The sequence below is a fragment of the Aplysia californica genome, unplaced genomic scaffold (genome assembly GCF_000002075.1).
Source record: "Aplysia californica isolate F4 #8 unplaced genomic scaffold, AplCal3.0 scaffold00004, whole genome shotgun sequence".
Classification (NCBI taxonomy): domain Eukaryota; kingdom Metazoa; phylum Mollusca; class Gastropoda; order Aplysiida; family Aplysiidae; genus Aplysia; species Aplysia californica.
Genome location: NW_004797274.1, coordinates 2742743 through 2754966, shown reverse-complemented (window position 1 = coordinate 2754966; position 12224 = coordinate 2742743). Strand labels below are relative to the sequence as shown.

The window sequence follows — 12224 nt, the reverse complement described above, 5'->3', positions numbered from 1 at the left end:
CAGGGAGTATAATTCTGAAGTTGTCACCAAAACAAGAGATAATGAAAGAACAAAGTACATATATGTAATTGGTGGTGTGTACACCACTTGCTCAGGCGAAATACCTCTTCTAGAATGAATTCACCTCAGGATTTAGCCCCAAATTGTTGACTTCACGAAAGGTTAATACTCAAGTGGTAGACTGTATCAGAAAATCAGAAACACAATTACTTCAACTTAAACAAAGAAGGTAAGAAACGGGACTACAGTGAGGTGTTGACTGTAAGCAAGTTGACTTTATCAGGATTCCACTGTATCTATGTTATTACTGATCATTTATGGTGAAAAAAAAGTGAAATTAGTTATCATCAACAAATGCAGAGTTCATCATTATGTCGAAAATATTTTTTCCCCCTCACAAAAGTATAATATTACATTAGCTAAAGACCCCCCCCCTTACACTTTTCTTACAGGAACCAAAGACCCGCCCCCCCTCCCCAGGCGTAAGATTATATTTGAACGGCCCCTTTTATAGAGAAAACTCTCCATGTCTTTTAAAGAAACTGAACAAGGGGCAAAAACTTTACCTTCGATTTTCTCAAAACAGCATTTTTCGGGACAGGCCCCTTGTGCTAAAAAAGTGACCAAATAGAAACCATGTATCAGTATCAGTACCATTGCTGGCGATAAAGAAGACAAAACAGATTAGTTTTAGTTTTAGTAAGTGTGTTACGGCACTTACAACAGAATAAGGTCATAAGTGCCGAAGATTAGAGGTGTTACAAGAGAGTAACAAACACAAAAAAAAAAGGAGGAAAGATAAAGATGGTAGATGTTTGATAGGAAAGAAGAAGCAAACCACACAAAGGCACCCGTCAACCACCCACTGTGATGTGATGGCTTCAACTTCATGGCAAAAGGAAAGCCAAGAAAAAGATGGATCAACGAAGTCAAAGAGACCCTCCAAAAGAACAGCATGATGATCAAAACACCTAGCATAAATCCAACAATTGACCTCCCCTCCACACCTTGTGGCATAAGAGGACAGAAAAAGTGAAAGTAAGTACTGGAGGGTAACATACAAAGAATAGGAGAGACATTATAAGGACAATAGAAGTTTAACAGGAAAGAAGGCACAAACCACACCAGAGCACCCACCGACCACTCAGGCTGAGTTTTTTTTTTCTCTTGGGGTGGGGGTGGGTTATTAAAAAAACATTCCCTTCTGAGTTCCCAACTGAAGTTGGTTTGCAGGCTTAGGACTGCCGTAGGCCCATTAAAATGTTTTTTTGTCTTTGTTGGAGAGAGGTTTCCACAACTAGATGGCTTGATAGGACCCCAGTAGAAGCTGTGAGCTGTATGAGTTGGAGAGGGGTTCCCATAACTAGATGGTACTCAGTACTGAGCTGGACGATAAGTTCAAGAGAGTCCCCGGGCCCGCGTCTCCCAGCTATCTCCTCGCCACTAGATGTCGCCACTATTGTTGATAGAAGTTTAAAATCGTTGTCTGTTAAGTTGTATTACATCTTCCATGGCTGTCAAGTGCTCAAGTCAGTGACGGTGACGTGCTGGGGTCACAACAGTCGACATTTCTATTGCAGGTGCACTTTAAAAACAAAAAACATTTCTTGAGTCAACTCCGCTCTGTCCGAGGAATCATTTTCATTTTCCTTGTCATCAGCATTGTCCTTTGTTGTTAAATCTGTAAGTGTAAGCAAGCTTGTTGCTGGATGATCCCTGTCTACTGGATTGTTGTCATGTGTCAAGGAAACAAGGACAAAATGGAGTCTCCAGAACCGCGGTAGATCACATTAAATACCGAAAGTAGCAAATAAACCATTATAGAATAGTATAGTAAATACACACAGATAAAAACGTGCATTTTCACTTCATTTATAGTAAGTCAGACAAATATTGCAAATAAACCAACGTAATTTTTTGTCAGTTACAATAAGCTGCGCATAACTGATGGGAATGGACTTCAATTTATCTCCAAAAATACACTGATTTGGGTAAATCCACTTTGGGTTCAAGAATAGATTATGAAAAAAATATATTGAAGGGCTCCAATTTTATCTGAGCACTTGGCAAGTGTGCAGTGGGCATTGCTGAAGTCACAGAGCTGGAATTATCTTGACACCAAACTTGCCTGGCTTGTCTGGGCAGTACACTGGGTAGCTGAGACTTGAGACTGCCACTCCACGCCAACACGCCTTTGTCGACAGACATGTTGATGGTGGGGGTAGACGTTGGCGGTGAAAGTTTCCGCCTTCCTCTCCCCTGTGAACAAAGTTGTCGATGTCAGTGACATGGCCTTCCTCTCCCCTGTGAACAAAGTTGTCGATGTCAGTGACATTGTATAGGTTTTTTTAAAGTCCATACCAACACTATCAGGCTATTTAAGTCCTAAATTTTAAAGTCCGTCTTCGATAGGACAAAGACATGTGGGTTGAGAGCTTTGAATTTTAAAGTCCGTCTTCGATAGGACAAAGACATGTGGGTTGAGAGCTTTGACCATCTACTTTGTCCACAATGATACCAACAGAACTAATCAGATGGCTCCAATTTTATCTGTGTACCCGGCAGCTGTGTATCTGACTTTGTCACTTTGTGCAGAGATTTGTGCCGCTGTGTATCTGACTTTGTCACTTTGTGCAGAGATTTGTGCCTCTGTTATAAACCTGTCATTTTTTGCATAATTTCTGATTATTTTCCTTCATCATTCTTTGTAAAAAAAAATTTACAGAATCGCTTAATTACACATTTTTGGGCTCAGTTTGCATAATTTCAGAATTTTTCTTTCATAAAACGACGGGGGACGGATAAACAAAGAATCTATGCCAGTTGCAGATTGCCAATTTTATCACACCACTTGGCAGGTCTGGTACCTTGATACTCATGCACAAGTTGTGGTACGGAATAGCCAATACAAAAGTATTTATAAGACAAATAATACATAAATAAAAAATTTTTAAACAAAAATCAATTATTTGACTTTGTTAATTTTTTTCTAGTACAGGTTTATAGTCTCTAGCATCACAAGAAAGTCTCATTTATGACCAGGTTTGAAGATAGCAGAGCACAGGGCTGTGTCAGCTAGAATATAAAGTAAAAAAAACTTAGATCAAAAGATATATACTAACAAGAAATACATACTTGCATTAAAAAAAACAACCCCAAGCTATCTCATCAGTGTGTACAAAGGGAAATAACTCATTGGGATATCGTCCTTCACCTAGTCGTGTTAGAGTCATTTCCCTTGCTATTGGGCAGTCAGGGGAATTAAACAGAGGACAGCATGAAAAACCTGTAGTGTTACACTTTCAGCCCCAATATACATGACATAAAAGATTAAACTAGTTGTGGAAGTAGTCAAAACTTACATTTAACAATTTACTTACAAGAAATACATACATACATTAACCCTTCCAGCCCCAGCCATTTTTGTGCACTCCCTTATCCCAGTCCCAGCCAATTAAGCAGTATTTCAGAGAAAAAGGCATGCATTCTAAAAAGTGATGTAGTATCTTTGTAATGAGGGTTTAGATAATAACATATAACAATGTTTAATGGTAAATGTACAAATATGAAAATTAAAGTTTAATTAGGTTCGCGTTTTCCGAAAATGCGCAAATTTGGTACCCCCCAAAACAGTATATATGCTCTTGGGACCGTGGGAGGTGCAAGTGCTGCTGAAAATATACGCCCATGGGGCTGGAAGGGTTAAAAAACACAAGAAGTTCAAGTTCGGACTTTCATTCAATACACCAACAAACTACATCCAACAGCCCACATTTTGCACACTTGCCTATAGACTCTCCACTCATCCTTCACACTGGTGAGTGTAGTACTGTGTTGGCCACCCAGCTCAAACCTCTCCACACAGTCTGCTCCTGTTTCAGCAGGACATGTGTCTTGTGGTTTGAACAGGGTGTTCACCCTTGCGCCACGATGAGGCCCAGTACTTCCAACTTCTGCAAGGGAGGGGATGGGGAAGGGGAACTGTGGCAGTCTCTGCAGGAAATCCAGCTCAGGCCAGTCTTGGCTTAGGTCTGCTGAGTGGCCACGTCTTCCGGCTTCATGACGGGCTCTCCAGTGACTCGTGCTCTCTTGCCGGTCCAACGTGTCTCTCCGTCCTCTGGTGGAACGCCTGTTTTCAGGTGGACGTTTTACACAGTGAAAAGATCTATGAAATCAATCACAACAAAAAAAACTTCTAAGGTGCCAAATGTTAAACAAAACTAACAAAGGCAAAGGCAACCTAGAGTCTGAAGGCAAATTTTGTTCACTTAAATTGTCCCAAACTGGAGTTTCTTTTCTTAGAATCTTGCTTCCGAAGAAGTTTGACACTGAATTATTTCTGCATCTCAACTTGGACAAAGTTCTGCATTTTAAAACATAGCACACAAAATATAGCAACACTCAAACTGTTCCAAGTTCCAAGATCTATTCAACATAGCAAACAGATCTGCACTGTTTCAAAAACAAACTGTGTAACCTTCCATCCTGTACATATCTGAATCTCTTTATAAACTTGACGAAACAGTGTTGTAAGACGGCCAAAAAGTGCAAGGCATGAAACTGACGTGGAGGAAAACGATGACAAAGATCACTACGCTGTCTTAAACCTTCAGCTTTGTGCTGAGACTGAGGTCTCTACTCTGTGCTCTCAGATGTTTTTCCTTCGAGTCGTCTGAACGCTGCACCGGCTCTAGCAACCGTTACTGATCTCTGTGTCTGTATTGGCTGTTTGTTGAGACAGTCTGCTCCTAAGGCAAAGGTAGGTGAAATTTTCTACTGCACTTGACTCTCTCTGACATGAACAAAATATGAGACCGCAGACTCTGGAGAGGTACACTTTTATGCAAATACGAAGCTCTCCGAGAGGTGGTTACAACACTATTTTCATCTCTTTTGGTATTTAATGCAAGTCCAAAGTTACCACAGCTGCTGGAGAAACAGGTAAGCTGACGTTGGCAAAGAGGCGTTCTCTTGCTCAGAGCAGTTGTAGGCAAACAGAAGATACCTGATGATAATTTTGAGTACTTTGCCAACAGGCGCAGCTATGAGATGACTGAGCATGAAATAAGCAAACAACTGTTGAAATGAAGCTTGTCTACTTTACTGGTCGCTGCCAATCATTGAAGCAAAATAATTTTTTAATCTATAATTTTGTCCCGTGCCCGTTCCTAGCATAGATCTAGAATCTATTATTATAAGAACGCCATCATGAATAATAATCAGTACAACCAGGGGAAGAAAGTTAGTAGGTACACAGTACTAAGAACAAAATAACAGTAAACACAACGCAAACAACACCTTACAAAAGCTAGACAGCACAAAATCGCAAACACACAGAACTCAAACTACGACAGTACCATAATATTATTGTCAGCTTAAAGTATTTTATATCCTAACATCCTCTGCTCCCAAAGAGTCACGAGGCGGGCACTTTCCCACATTCCCACTCCCTAGTGGAGCAAACCAAATTTAGTTAATCGTCACCAGACAAAAAAATAGGCCGAAATATGTGCGCTCAGTCTCATCTACTGGTGACTACGTTAATGGGGATCTACTCTAGGGCCATGGGCCTTGGAAAACAACAACAGCACACACATATATATACATTTGTCTCTACACTATGGCCAGCCAAGTAAACCGAAAATCCCAATCATCAAACCTTTACACAAAATTTTAAACTGCTATCATTTAAAACGAAAAAGATGGGCCCACTACCATACCCCTTCTTACCGAATACAGGCATTCTGGATTCCCTTGCCTTCCAAAACTGAAACCCAATATGAAAGGTCAAAGGTCAGTTCCCCCTTGACCCCTGAACTCTCATATTTGATAACAATTGGACTTTCAGCCACAACAGCCCACACCCTTAAAATAGTTCTACCTTTTTCATATCAACTACTCAAAAAAATATAAAATATTCAATTTCATATATGTAGCTCGTGGATGTGTTCCACCAACTCCCCTCAGCTCCTTCAAAAATTGCCCTGCCCAAAAACTGAGCTGTCGCTATCGTTGTTACCTGGCTTTCTGAGACTACCGTCTTCGACTTCTCCGACTATGAGGGATTGAGCGTCATTTCCCCTTTGACACCCAACCCCTCATACCCGGTTTCCTCTTCAGACTGAATAGCCCCACCACCCCATGCCTTTCAAAGCACGAGCCCCACAAACAACTTTATAAATTAAATCGAAAACAAAAAACAACACAACTCCCAGTTGTTAAATCTATCTCAGCTCTCCTCATTATCAATGGAAGGACTTTCGTAACGAGCGACCATCTCAACAAACAATAAAGAAGAGACCAACCTCAAACCCTACTCCTACCCCAGCAACTAACTCTGTATTCTACTCTGTCTCATACTTGTGGTCGCTCGTTATGGATATCCTCCATTCTCAATTCCTACAGCTGTCTTATTCTCCCTCCTCTTCCCCTAAAAATATTAATTGTCTTTTCCCCTTGCTACAACTAATAAAACTAATGATCAGCGATGACATACACCGACTTGACTGGCTATATATTATATATATGACAACAGACAAACAAAGGGTCGGTGTTAGTGGGTTGTAAAGAAGGTGAAACCTATTATTGAGACTGGCGCACTTCCTACCACAAATTACTGGTTGTACTATGGCGTCTTACCTTATCTAATAAATTATAAACTCTAAACATTTAACTATTTTAAGACGATGAACACATTAACAACACACTCATCCATACATTGAAACACACTCATCCATACATTGACTTTTTATATCTACAACATAAAAACAAAGAAAAAAATGTCTGCAGGTTCCAATCCAAGTCATGGACAAGCCAATTCCCTGAGAGAGAGAGAGAGAGAGAGAGAGAGAGAGAGAGAGAGAGAGAGAGAGAGATCCCCACAAAACCTATTAAAGTGAACAGTCTGACTCTACGTGGGCAAAAACCAAAAATACAAAAATCCTAAAACCATACACACATCGATAGAATAATAGAATACAACTTAAACAACGCACGGACCCCGACAAACACACACTTGCCACACATACAATACAGTACAGAAGTCCATCACTCAGACTCAGCGATCTAAATCACTTAGCCACCATCTAGATCTAGTCCTATCCCCTCATCGGTTTCCTCCACATTACGTCATATAAAGCTATCACCTCCCCACACCTTGGTCCAGTAGCCCACCTCACTTCTCTCCTAGCCACCCGCCCCAACCAGTCCCTGTACCATTCTGGCCCTCCAGCCAAAGGAGCACTGACAATAGGCTCACCTTCACTAGAGATATCTACCTCAAACAACAGCCGCTCTCCTTCAACATTCAAACCGACTAAGAAATCATCACGTCTCACCTCAAATCCCAAGAACATGTGCGGTCCTTCCAGGCCATAGAACTGACCTTCCACCAAGTCAATACACTCTATTACTGATTCATCTGGGAGAAGTGACGCAAAATTCCCCATGGCGGCGGCAAAGACAAAGAGAAGGCAGGACTCTTCTACTTCAGTACAGGAACGAATCGATCTCTGGAAGACAAAGATACTAAAGATCGACGTGAAATCTTCAGAAAAGCGACTCGACAGCCAAACAATTGTTCTGGATAACTTGCAAATCGTCTCCAACTAAATGCAGTGAGTCAACACACTTCAAACAGAAGACAGCTTTTGCAACTCGCTACACTGAGCAAAATGGCGAACAATATGGCGACTGACTGACTGACTTGGACAACATCCGCTCAAAGATTTTTCCAACAATTCCTTAGTAGCCTAAAATAAACCGGAAGTTTATAGAATGGAGAATAGCGGATGTACCTCATGAAAGAGGCAAAAAGCATTGTTCACTAAATAATGTCCATCACACAAATCAAATGCGCAAAAATAAATTTAGATCTGTCTTTTTAAAGTTTTTTAAAGTGTTTTACGGCACTCGCAACACAATAAGGTCATATAAATGCCGAAGATTAGAGGTGTTACAAGAAAGTAATAAACACAAAAAAAGGAGGGGAGATAAAGACGATAGATGTTTGATAGGAAAGAAGAAGCAAATCACACTAGAGCACCCGCCAACCACCCACTTAAATCTGTTTGGTTTTTGTTTTTTAAAATAAAGTTGAGTCAACTACATGTATACAGATCTATTTACCTAACATTATTATTTTCCTCATTAATTATAGTATAGGCTATGCTATTATGTTCAAAATCATAGATCTATACAATCATGTAGGCTAGGCCTACTCTACCCTGTCCTGTATGGTTGGTGTAGGCCTACCGAGTCAAAACACCAACCTCTATAATACTGTCCCCGAGGTTTTTTTTATGCACCCCGCATAATTTAGCAAAATTTGATCATTTTTGGGGGGCATAATTTCTGATTATTTTCCTTTATCATTCTTTGTTTTAAAAAACAACAACAGAATCGCATAATTTCATATTTTTGGGGCTCAGTTTGCATAGTTTCAGAATGTTTCTTGCATAAAGAATAAAACGACAGGGAGAGATAATAATATTCACTAGGACAAGGTCATGTACCACAATGATCAGACTTAGTTAGAGATCTAGAAACTGCAGTTCGGAAACAAGGGTTCTGAAGAATGACGTAACTGTTCTAGAAGCGGCAGCAGCCTTTCGTTTGAGGATTTGCAAGAGTTTTACGGCACTTCTAACACAAATATAGGTCATTTATAAGTGCCAAAGATTAAAGGTAGTGCTAGAGAATGACATACACAGTAATGAATGAAGGAGGAGAGACAAGACAAAAATCGATAGATGTTTGATAGGAAGGAAGGATCCGACAAAGCACACCGGAGCACCCGCCAACCAGTGACCACCCACAACCTTTTGTACGAGCTTTCAGTACAGTCGAACCTTGTTTAAGGAACACCTATCAAAAACATTCACCCGTGCAAACAACCACTTTCTGTCCCCGTAGGATTATGCGATTGTGCGGCCGCGATTTTTCGCGTAATTCTGCACATTTGCATAATTTTGAATTCCCCGCGTTTTTTCACGATCCCCCCCCCTTTTTTAAAAACAAAACAATTAATTTTATTAATTAACGCCTCGCCATGTGATTAAAGGGAAATAATCACCGTAATAAGTCTTATTTAAGTGAAAAGTTAGTTATTTCCCTTGGTAGAAGATCTTGGTTATGGTTTGGGATTTTGTTCCTTGAGCATGTTCAATTTTTCAATCCATCAAAAGTTGTTGTTCTCATGTCTGCTGATGCTTCATGTTTGACAGGTGTTCCTGGTTTTAGTAATGTGCCAGCATCAGAGGTCCAGATGTCCTTTTTTTTTCTTTTTTTTTTTTACATTTTTCTTTCCCAGTCTAGATCTACAACTGAAAGTTACAGAGATTATATATTTTAGTTGTTTTTTTGTTTTTTTTACAGATGTGTATTGTTTTCTTTCCAAATACACTACAAATTACTGATACTGATACGTTCTGTTTTAAATTTTTTTGTACTTAAAACATAAAAGTCTTGAAAATATGTGTTGAAAAAGTGCAAAACATGTCGCGAAAGGTGTTACGGTAACTTGCATAATTTGGCTTTTTTTGGCATTATTTGGCCATCTAAATTCGCATAATTCTACGGGGACAGCACTTTCCACTCCACCCCTCTTGCGTCTTTTTCTGTACAATAATACCATTCCATGTGTAATGACACTGTCCAAGACTTGAGCCGGATTGAATAATCTGTAGTCTACGCTTTTCTCCTACCTGCCCTTCCCATTTTGTGAACATCTGTGGGAATACTTTCCTTTTGAAACACGCTTTGAAACAGAGGCTCGCTGAAGTAAGAGATCAGAATATGCTCACCCAGCACACTCGTCAACAAAGGATGGTAACACTAATACTTGACAAAGAGAGATAGGGGGGGGGAAGAGAGAGAGAGAGAGAGAGAGAGAGAGAGAGAGAGAGAGAGAGAGAGAGAGAGAGAGAGAGAGAGAGAGAGAGAGAGAGAGAGAGAGAGAGAGAGAGAGAGAGAGAGACAGACAGAGAGGAGAGAAAATTGGAGGTTTGTGAGGGGGGGGGGGTGATTAAAAAGATGACAAAAAGCCATAAAGGTGGCCTGTGATATCTAGTAAAACAATCAAGAAAAGAGACACAATCTAAGTGAATTCCCTTTATTTTCTTCTCGTTCAAGACAAACATGATGTACTTCGTCTGTTATGGAAGAGAAATAGAGAAAGATTCCGTCATCTACGCCAAGCGTCGAAGTCAAGCATTCTCCTTTTTTGCGGGGGGGGGGGGGTCTCATTTTATAGATGCCATGTTGGAGAGGACTAATTTAACTTTTTATTTCTTCCCAATTAATTTGTGCCCCAAGTCCCATATGGGGTCTGGACAGTGACAGGAGATGCATCCGTTGCTGTCTCTCTTCCTCTTTCCCCCCGCACAGACACAGTCCAAGTTTAGAAAACGTTGGCAGATAGTACCACGAGCGAGTTTGTTGGCTCCCACCTCCGGGCTAGGCATGCAAGCTGGGGGACAGAATTTTTTTAAAAGTTTTAATCAGAATTTTACGGCACTTGTAACACAACTACATGTAGGTCATATTATAAAGAAAAGATGGAGATATAAGGAGGATAGAGGTTTGATAAGAAACACCACACCAGAGCACCCGCCAACCACACACATTTACCAATAGAAACCTAGAAAACAGATCCTTAGCGAAACAAAAAACAAAAATGATAAAAATACTACTACATTGTACTACTACTATAATAATAATAATGATAAAATAATGATAAGTAAATAAATTAATAACAATAATGATAATATTAATAATAATATTACATGAATAAATGGTAACAATAAATATAACAATAATAATAGTAGTAGTAGTAGTAGTAGTAGTAGTAGTAGTAGTAGTAGTAGTAGTAGTAGTAGTAGTAGTAGTAGTAGTAGTAGTAGTAGTAGTAGTAGTAGTAGTAGTAGGAGATGACTTGTGATTGTCTCCGGTAGGAATAGTATATTATTATTAACAATAGATTCAGTAATATATATATATAGCTCTATCCCATGCAAGTGATATAGAAATTTTTGTCGATGCTAAATTAAAAGCGAATAAACCTTACACTTACACACACACACACACAAGAAACAAAAAATTTGGATATGCACAAGAAAACTAGTTTAACTATATTAATATTATAATAGAGCATTGCATGATAGTCTAAGCCTGAAGCTCTAGCTTGTGGTGGTAAAGGCATGCAGGCAGCCACATCCACATTATAACGAGTAAATGTTACTGGAATTTGTCATTGATGCATGGACTGAAGTCTCCCTCCCCTGACACAGAGATAAGAATGGCGACGAGGAGAAGAACCTTCATCTTCATGTCTCTTTCAAGTCTCACAAGGTGCTCAGGAAAAGATCTGTTTTATCTCGCCAACACTTGCCATTTAAATACGTTGGTACGTCCTTGAATAACCTCTTATGACTCCTACTGATAAAAACAGGTTTTTGCTTTGTCTGGCATCTGCGTTTGTCGCGGCCGCGACCTGCGAATCGTGACAGCGATTTTTGGCATTTTTGGGTCCGCGATTTGTGTATTTTTTACAAAAAAGAAAAAGAAAGCACACACCGTCGGGGAATAAAAACAAACCAGGGGAAAATGGGGAATAAAAAAACTCTAAAACCCGAACCTCTTTACTTTTAACTTTTAGAAAGAAAGTTTATTTTCACTTTCGCTTCACTTCGTCTCTTACTCACTCGTTGACATTGAGTTGATTTATTTTCATGTGAAGAATATAAGTACTTTGCATAGCCTACTATTTATATTGCTGGTTCTCTTTCATTTTCCTCTATGTTGTGTTTTAATTTGTTGGTGTGTTAATTGTTTTCTTGTCATTGTTCTGATGTGTTGTTTTCAATTTTTGTGTTTATACATACAAGCGTAGTCATTTAATTTGGTACATGTATAATGTATAGTTCTTACCTTTTTTAAATACATGTATGTGGTATGTTAGAGCGTGTCTCCACCAAAACCGAATACAGAGGAGTCCACTTATAACGAAAAGTCTGTTATAATAAAGACACAATTCTAAAACCCCGTTTTTTTCTCCTCTTTACCTTTGTAAATAAAATACTGTTATTAGGTACCACAAGCAAAAAAAATTTTGAACAATATCGACGTTTACACCTCGTGGGTTCAAATCTACTCTATGAAACAAGAACATTAAAAAAGGAATTATCAAAATCCATCAATAAACAATCGAGATATGGTAGGCCTAT

General features: G+C 39.4%; 2 protein-coding genes across 3 annotated transcripts in view; both read right to left on the bottom strand.

Annotated features, from left to right (window-relative positions):
• Positions 1–1859: 1859 nt before the first annotated feature.
• LOC101855834 overlaps positions 1860–12224 on the bottom strand; it is an 18808-nt gene continuing 8443 nt past the window's right edge. Inside the window, exon 4 of one of the 2 annotated variants that reach the window (XM_035968631.1) lies at positions 1860–2248. The gene's annotated coding sequence lies outside the window, so the exon portion shown is untranslated. Of the gene's footprint in view, positions 2249–10095; positions 10469–12224 lie in introns of those variants that run through there. The other variant, XR_004858319.1, reaches the window with a different exon arrangement.
• LOC101864034 lies at positions 2094–7696 on the bottom strand. Its single transcript, XM_013079934.2, has 3 exons — positions 7338–7696; positions 3788–4129; positions 2094–2304 (listed from the first exon to the last, which is right to left on the bottom strand). Exons 1-3 carry the CDS (start codon positions 7373–7375, stop codon positions 2094–2096), a joined length of 591 nt encoding a protein of 196 aa, XP_012935388.2. The 5' UTR covers positions 7376–7696.

Bases quoted from the DNA above. Each gene is read 5' to 3' on its own strand.
- LOC101864034 (XM_013079934.2), bottom strand. From the start codon at position 7,375: ATGGCCTGGAAGGACCGCACATGTTCTTGGGATTTGAG. The intron at 4,130-7,337 runs GTGAGACGTGAT...ACCTGAAAACAG, and splicing joins ACATGTTCTTGGGATTTGAG to GCGTTCCACCAGAGGACGGA. The intron at 2,305-3,787 runs GCAAGTGTGCAA...CTTTGTTCACAG, and splicing joins GATGAGTGGAGAGTCTATAG to GGGAGAGGAAGGCCATGTCA.